General features: G+C 44.8%; 1 protein-coding gene across 1 annotated transcript; it reads right to left on the reverse strand.

Moving 5' to 3' along the window:
- Positions 1–805: 805 nt before the first annotated feature.
- Positions 806–1708, reverse strand: LOC130481866 (proto-oncogene Mas-like). The gene has a single exon (XM_056854650.1). The coding sequence runs from the start codon at positions 1706–1708 to the stop codon at positions 806–808; it is 903 nt and encodes a 300-aa protein (XP_056710628.1).
- Between the last annotated feature and the right edge of the window lie 6474 nt (positions 1709–8182).

The raw sequence follows: 8182 nt of genomic DNA on the forward strand, positions 1-8182 counted from the left end.
AGTTTTGACTCTCTAAAGCTTCTGTCCAGCAATACTGTTGATCTCTAAGTTGCCACTGGACTCAAATCTTGCTCTTGTATGGCAGACCAACATAGCTACCCACCTGAAATGCTGTCCAGCGTAAGTGGCTCTTCCTCCAACAGGAGTGCCACTGAAGTTGCAAGCAGGTTTCTTATGCATGAAGAAGGCTTCAAACTTTTCTCAGTGGAGTGGGAGGACGGGGTAGGATCCAGCCCAGTGTATTCTCCTCTGTTTAAATGTCATGAGTGTAAGCCACCCTCTGACCAGGTTGTATTAAAAATAATAATTTGAATGTGCAAGATAATTTTGCACACAACTGTGGATGTTATGGTTGCCAAACTCTAGGTGGGGCCTGAAGAACCCCTAGAATTACAGCTGATCTCCAGATGACAAGAGGTCAGTTCTCCAGGAGAAAATGGGAGCTTTGGAGGGTGGACTCTATGGCATTGAAGTCCCACCCCCAGAAACTCCAGGAATTGACCAAACTGGAATTGGCAACCTTTGTGGATCTCTATTACACTCATAAAGTTTGAAGTGTTGGGTCTGATTGATAGGGTTGCCAGGTCCCTCTTTTCCTCTGGCGGGAGGTTTTTGGGGCGGAGCCTGAGGAGGGCGGGGTTTGGGGGGAGGAACTTCAATTCCAAAGCGGCCATTTTCTCCAGGTGAACTGATCTATATCGACTGGAGATCAGTTGTAACAGGAGATTTTCTGCTAGTACCTGGAGGTTGGCAACCCTACTGATTGAGGTATTGTAACTGGGAACTCTAATTGCTCTCCACGGCTTTATTCATCTTCAAATATTCTCTGGAGGATAGCCTTCATGCCCCCCCTGGGATGTTTCTTCTTCTTCCTCCCAACAAGGAAATAAATCAGTGGGTTAGCACTGCTGTTTAGTGAGGCACATAACAAGCCATACCGCATGGAAGTCGGAAGAGTTTTTTGGGTCAAAGTAGAGAGCAAGTAAACGGCGTTCAGAGGAAAAGCAAAGAGAAGAAAAAAGAGGAGCGTAGCCAAGATGGCCGTCAAAAGCTTCCCTCGCCAGCGCTGTTGCCGTTTTAGAAAAAATTTGACCAACAGGGTCACAGCGGAGATGACCATGAATGGGACACAAACCAGGGAATTGACAAAAAACTGGAAGTACATTACATGGTTATTATTTCCCAGCTTTCTATTCTGGAGGAGGGCGAAGTGAATTGCGTTAAGCAGGAAGGAGAGGGCCCAGATGACGGCGCACACCACCAAGGACAAGTAAGGCGGTCGGTGGACTTGATGCCAAAAGGGGAAGAGGACGCACACGCACCGGTCAATGCTGATGACGGTCAGCAGAAACTGGCCAGTGCTGTAAGTGAATATGATGAACTCCTCGCAGAGGGAGGTCGAAAAGGTATGTCCTACGGCAAAAAATATCGACATCGATACGAGAACCCCCATGTCAGCCACAGCCAAGTTCAGGATGTAGATGGTGAACGAATTCCTCTTGATGCGGAAGCCGAGAAGCCAGATGACAAATCCGTTCCCCAGAAATCCAAAAGCGCTGACCAAAATAACAAAGACGAAGAAAATCCTTTGTTCGACATACTCATAAATTTTCTGCTCCCATTCGGTGTTGTTAAACAAGTAGTAGATATCATTATCTTGTCCAGCCACTGTTGGGATGTGAGCTGTCAGGCTGGAATTGGTCATCATGCTTCGAATGTGCTCTTAGGGGTCTCTTCTGCCTATATCGACACTCCAGCTAAAATAAAACATACAAAGTGAGGGAAAGTCAGTTCCTGCTGCAAAGATGAAATAATGATGCAGCCAGAATTCAACTCTGTGTTGGTCTAGTCCATTTTATCATTTTTAAAATCTGTTACCAGTGTGGGAAACTTTCAATAGAATGTCTAGTGCTGTTTTCACACAAACTTTCCATGAAAGGCAAATGAATCTTTAGATACTAGGCTAGTAAAAGGATACACTATGGTGGTTGTATGTAGTGGTTAAGAGAGGTATTTTGGAGTGGTGGACTCTAATCTAGAGAACCAGGTTTGATTCCCCACTCCTCCACATGAAGCCAGCTGGGTGACCTTGGGCCAGTCACAGTTCTCTTAGAGCTCTATCAGCCCCACCTACCTCACAGGGTGTTTGTTGTGGGGAGGGGAAGGAAAGGTGTTTGTATGCCGGTTTGATTCTTCCTTAAGTGGTAAAGAAAGTCGACATATAAAAACCAACTCTTCTTCTTCTTTACATTAAGGCATAATCAATTTCATTGAAATGTTTTGTTCTAAACAGTCAGTTCTTTTGTTATTGGCATTTCCCTTGCATTGGATGGAAAATGGACAAAAACAGATCCACGTGGTGCAGGATTACCTGTCATTTGGGGGCAATTTGAAGCAAATCTGATCCACAGCTCCCAACTTCCAACTCTGATCCACAACTCCCAACTCTGATCCACAACTCTCCCTGAGAGATCAAGTTCCAGATTCATTCAGCTCTTTCTTAGTCATAAGCAGAGGTCTGTGTGTGCCAAAGTTCCTGAACAATGCATTCAGGCTACTTAAGGAGCACTCTGGAGAAAAAGAGAAGAAGATGGACAGGAGATACAATATGCAGAAATTCCTGAGAGAGGAGAATGCAATAAGTTCTCTCTTACTAACTGCTCGTGCTTCAGAATCATATCATTTTGCTTTTGTCCGGTATAAGTTGCCAGTGGCACTATTCATATGGTCTTCTGGTGGTCAGGCTGCCACTAGAAGTCCAGAATTTCTCCCTGAGGTGAGCTCATGAGCACTGGGAATTTCTGGGTAGGTGTCTGACCATTGGGGTCATTCTGCACCATAGGCCCTGGACCCCGGTCACACCTGTATGTTACAGGGAAAATATATGAACCTTGTCGGGTTCACCGATTATGCTTCCGTGGCTATGCTTACAGACTGTTGAAAAAAATACCAGGCATGCTCCTTTGTCATTTCAAAGTGTCTCTATGACATCACAGTGTTAAACATTTTAATGTTGCTGTGGGGGAGCTGACATAGAATGTGTGTGCTAAGTGCCGTCAAGTCTCTCCCGACTCATGGTAACCCTATGAATCAATGTCCTCCAAAACATCCTGTCCTTAACAGCCTTGCTCAGGTCCTGCAAATTGAGGCTGTGGCTTCCTTTATAGAGTCAATCCATCTCTTGTTGGGTCTTCGTCTTTCCCTGCTGCCTTCAACTTTTCCTAGCACAATTGTCTTTTCCAGTGACTCTTGCCTTCTCAAGTTTAGTCATTTTAGCTTCTAGGGACAGTTCAGGCTTGATTTGATCTAGAAACCACTTATAGACATAGAAATATCTTCACAAATATCTCTGTTCTACACCATGGATGGATAATTTTCCTAGTTGGCCTAACTTGGTAAACATCAATGAGGAATTCTCCTCTCCAGTCTCATGACACTACAAGACACTTGGTAAGATATGCTACTCTAACCCTTTTAGAAAGGAAACCATCTCTTTTTCTTCTCTTTAAAGATTCTTCCTCAGAGTAAAAATGCTAGACTTCTCCTGGACCCAATCCTGGTGCTTTGGGGAGCATGGATCACTTAGGGGTTTTATATAGGTGTCAGACAATCAATACAACACTGAATTAATTAAAATAAGGGGAAAATGTTAAATGACATTAAAATCCTTGTTGGAAAGTCCTAATGGTCCATGGCCAGGTAGCTCTAACCATTGGAGTGGACTGTTTCTGAGACAAATTTGGAACTTTGTAGGTCACGTGAGAGCCAGCGTGGTGTAGTGGAATTATGAGCAATATTCTGGAGGAGGCAGGAATCAAAATTCGGCCTAAATGGCTATCTCAGCTCCCAAAATAATTCACGTACAACAGCCTGACAGGGATGCCAGCCTCCAGGTGGGGCCTGTGGATCTCCTGGCATTACAGCTCATCTCCAGACTACAGAGATCAGTTCCCCTGGAGAAAAAGGATGCATTGGAGGGTGGACTCTATGGCAATGTACCCTGCTGGGGTCCCTGTCCTCCTTAGGCTCTACCCCCAATCTCCAGGAGTTTCCCAACCTAGAGATGGCAACACACACACCCTCCACCAGTGGATAGGGGAACCTGGCAACCCGTGATGACTGGAGAATTCTGAAATGGTGTCATATAACGTGTATCCCAAAGTGGGGAAGCTACTTGTTAGAAAAAGCCAAGATATGGTATCCATGTAGACGAAAGCACCCCGATTACTGATGAAATACTTGTCAATTATTAATTATCAATTATTTGCCTCTTTTGTGCCTTTCTTTTTTTACTCTGACCCTCTGCTGTTTTCCTGTCTCTTCAGTAAAGACATCCATGGCTCCCCCTAGCTTTTGCTTTCCTGCTTTCTCATGGCCATCTTGTTTCTATAGCACTTGAGAGGCTGAGATTCTGGAGGGAATTACTAACCACTGGTATGCCTGTATGATTAAGAGACTCAAGTGTCTGGGAATTCTGCTGGATCCAACTCTTCTGGAAAAGCCAATAAATTTGGTTGCAAAAAGTGCCTTGTATTAACTTCATATGGTATTGATTCATGCTACAGTAAACTCAAGGCTGGACTACTATAGCATGCTTTGTGTGGGCCTGCCCTTGAAGACAATTCGGAAGGTAAAATTGGTGCAGAAGAAAGTGTTTAGAATGTTGTCATAGTTCAGGAGTTAGAAATGTGCCAAACCCCGAGTTTCATATCATTCAATTGACTTCCAATTTCCTTCTATGCTCAGTTGAAGGCGTTGGTGTTGACTTTGAAGCCCTTCACAACCTTGCACTCTCATATCTACCAGAGGTAGGGTTTCCAGGTCCTTCTTCGCCACCGGCGGGATGTTTTTTGGGGGAGCCTGAGGAGGGCGGGGTATGGGGAGGGGAGGGACTTCAATGCCGTATAGTTCAATTGCCGAAGCAGCCATTTTCGCCAGGGGAACTGATCTCGATCAGCTGGAGATCAGTTGTAATAGCAGGAGATCTCCTGCTAGTACCTGGAGGTTGGCAACCCTAACCAGAGGACCTCCGCCTGTATACAAGGCAGTGCTTCTCATCAGATCAAGGATTATTGGTAGCTTCCACTGAAGTCTGTAAGAACAATTTGTACCTGCTCTTCTGCTTGTTCTGGGGCTGCACCTATGCTATGGAACAGACATCTGCAGTATGTGAGGCAGGCCCCGAATTTGGACAGGTTTTGAGTGCATATTTATGGTGTTTAAGTATTTGCAGGATTTCTGGAGTAGGGTAAAGTAGTGAGGACACCTTCTCGCAGTGAAACCGCAGGCAATTTCAAAGAAAGAAGCTACAGTTTTCTCCCCCCATTTTCCTCTAAAAGAAACAAGCCAGTCAAAGACAGAGACATTTTACACAAGTATTTATTAGCCAGGCATGCTCATTGGGCAAGGCCTTTGGCGGCCATTTCAAGGATGCTAGCATTCCAATATTTATCAAAAGCATAGGCTATCAGGTTAATACAATATACAATGTAGTTATTGCAATTATTATCCTTAATATTTAAATTATGAACATTGATTTCTGGTATCACTTTGCAGAGAAATTTAAGGATAAAATGCAAGTTTCTGCTCAGAAGTCTGAAAGCGGAGGATGATAAGAAAGATCAAGGAAAGTAGTAGTAGAAGAAGAGTTGGTTTTTATACCCCAGTTTTCTCTATCATTAAGGAGTTTCAAAGTGGCTTACAGTCACCTTCCCTTCCTTTCCCCACAACAGCCACCATGTGAGGTAGGTGGGGCTGAGAGAGTGTAATTAGCCCAAGGTCGCCCACCAGGCTTCATGTGGAGGAGGGGGGGAATCAAACCCAGTTCACCAGATTAGAGTCTGCCGCTCATGTGGAGAAGTGGGGAATCGAACCCGGTTCTCCAGATTAGAGTTTACTGCTCTTAACCACTACACCATGCTGGTGAAAGGGAATAACAGGAGCAGATGCTGATGTGCATGTTGAGACTTCACAAGGGCTTGCCAATCTCCAGGTGGGGTCTGGAGATCTCCCTGAATTACAACTGATTCCCCGACTGCAGAGATCAGTTCCCTTGGAAAAAATGGCTGCTTTGAAGGGTGGACTCTATGGCATTATACCACACTGAGGTCCCTGTCCTCCCCAGGCTCCATCCCCAAATCTCCAGGAATTTCTCAGCCCATGTTTTAGAATAAGAAGGTAAGCGAAAATGTGTTTCCTTATGCATTTTATGAGTTATTATATTTCCTCATTGTTTTTAATTACATTTGGGAATGTGAAATATATATGCTGAGTTTGGGCTGTATTTTGAAAAACCGTAATTTGCATGAAGTGCCATCAAGTTGACTTAGGATGACCCCCACAGGGTTTTCAAGGCAAGAGACTTCAAAGGAGGTTTCCCATTGCCGGCCACCCTTAGCGACCTTGGACTTCCTCGGTGGTCTCCCATCCAAGTACTAACCAGGGCCGACCTTGCATTGCTTCTGAGATCTGATGATATAGGGCCAGCCTTGGCCATCCATCTAATCAAGTATGTAGAAATATGGCAACTCTGATAGTGGTTGCTGTGTTGCTGGTGGTGCCAGTATCTGGCTTGAGATTAAGCCCGAATCAACCCTTGCCTTAGATGGCATCTACACCCTTGCAGCCTCACTGGCAGGAGCCAAAACAAGGCCAGATGGAAATAAAGAGGACACACATGAGGCAGCCGGTTTGCAGGGCCAGCTCAGGAGAAGCCATAGGGTTGCCTGGTCCCTCTTTGGCACCAACAGGAGGTTTTTGGGGCGGAGCCTGAGGAGGGCGGGGTTTGGGGAGGAACTTCAATGCCACAGGGTCCAATTGCCAAAGTGGCTATTTTCTCCAGGTGAACTGATCTCTATCAGCTGGAGATCAGTTGTAATAGCAGGAGAGCTCAAGCTAGTACCTGGAGGTTGGCAACCCTAGAGCAGCCACTGGGGATAACCCTCACTCCGACATAAGGGGTATTGGGGATATGGTGGCTTCGCAGCCTGTAAAATGGCAAATGAAGTTGATCCTGAGGCCTTCGGTGCACTGCAGACGCCGCACTTCTTTTGCTCCAGAAACAGCAACGAATTCACAACAAATCAGCTCCTAGAAAAACTGGGTGCGTGTTAAGGAAAGCCCAGAAGAACTGTAGACGGATCACGATGATGGCACATCTCCAAATTACAACCATCAGATGATCTTTGTCTTTGAATTGCCAAAGATTTTTAGAAATCTTCAGATGTAAATTGGAGCTTCAGTGTGTTACAGTAGGAAGAAAATGGTCAAACAACAACTATGTCATAATGTAATCTCTCCCAGTTTACACCCCAATTGTATGAGATGACGCAATCATATCTGTATTTTTGATTTCAGCTATTGGATCTGCTGCAGTTTAGAGAAGTTGCATTATTTATTGATTTATTATATCCTGCTGCCCCAAAGAGGCTTGCATCGCTCTCCTCTCCTCCTTTTTATCCTCTCAACAACCCTGCGAGGTAGGTTAGGCAGAGAGGGTTACCCAGCAAGCTTCCATGGCAGAGTGGGGATTTGAACCTGGGTTTCCCGGATCCTAGTCTGACACTTTAGCCGCTGCATCACACATCTTTTAACACTAAAAGTGAAAACGCCTAAAGGAAAGTGAATAGTTTTAACCACTTTATGCAAACTGCAGGTTAGATATTCTAAAGAGGGCATCACAACACTGTTTGGGTGCACGTTTGCAATTCCATCCTGGTGTCTGTCTCCTCCTTGAAAACTCTCTGGAGGGTGACCTTCATTCTCTCCTGAAATTTACCACTATTTTGTCTCCCAGCCAAGAAATAAATCAGTGGATTTATACTACTTTTTAGGGAGATCCATAAGAAACAATATTGTCGACTAATGTGAGGAGACACAAGAGAGCCATACTTCAGAATAGTAAACAGGAGGAAGGAGAGAAGAATAAGCAAGATCACTTTCAAAAGTTTCCCACACTGACAACATTGTGATTTCAAGCAGACTATGACGAACAGAGCCAGAGTGGAGATGACCATAAGCAAGAGGCCAATTGAAATAGTCACACAAAAACCTAAAAGAAATACAATTACATAATCCTCTGACATCAAATCGTTAAATAGCAGAAATAAGGGCATTCCACTGATGGAAAGAGAGAGAGCCCACATGAAGGCACACACGAGGGTGGGCAACACCCAAGACTGTT

This window comes from Euleptes europaea, chromosome 8 (assembly GCF_029931775.1).
Source record: "Euleptes europaea isolate rEulEur1 chromosome 8, rEulEur1.hap1, whole genome shotgun sequence".
NCBI lineage: Eukaryota > Metazoa > Chordata > Lepidosauria > Squamata > Sphaerodactylidae > Euleptes > Euleptes europaea.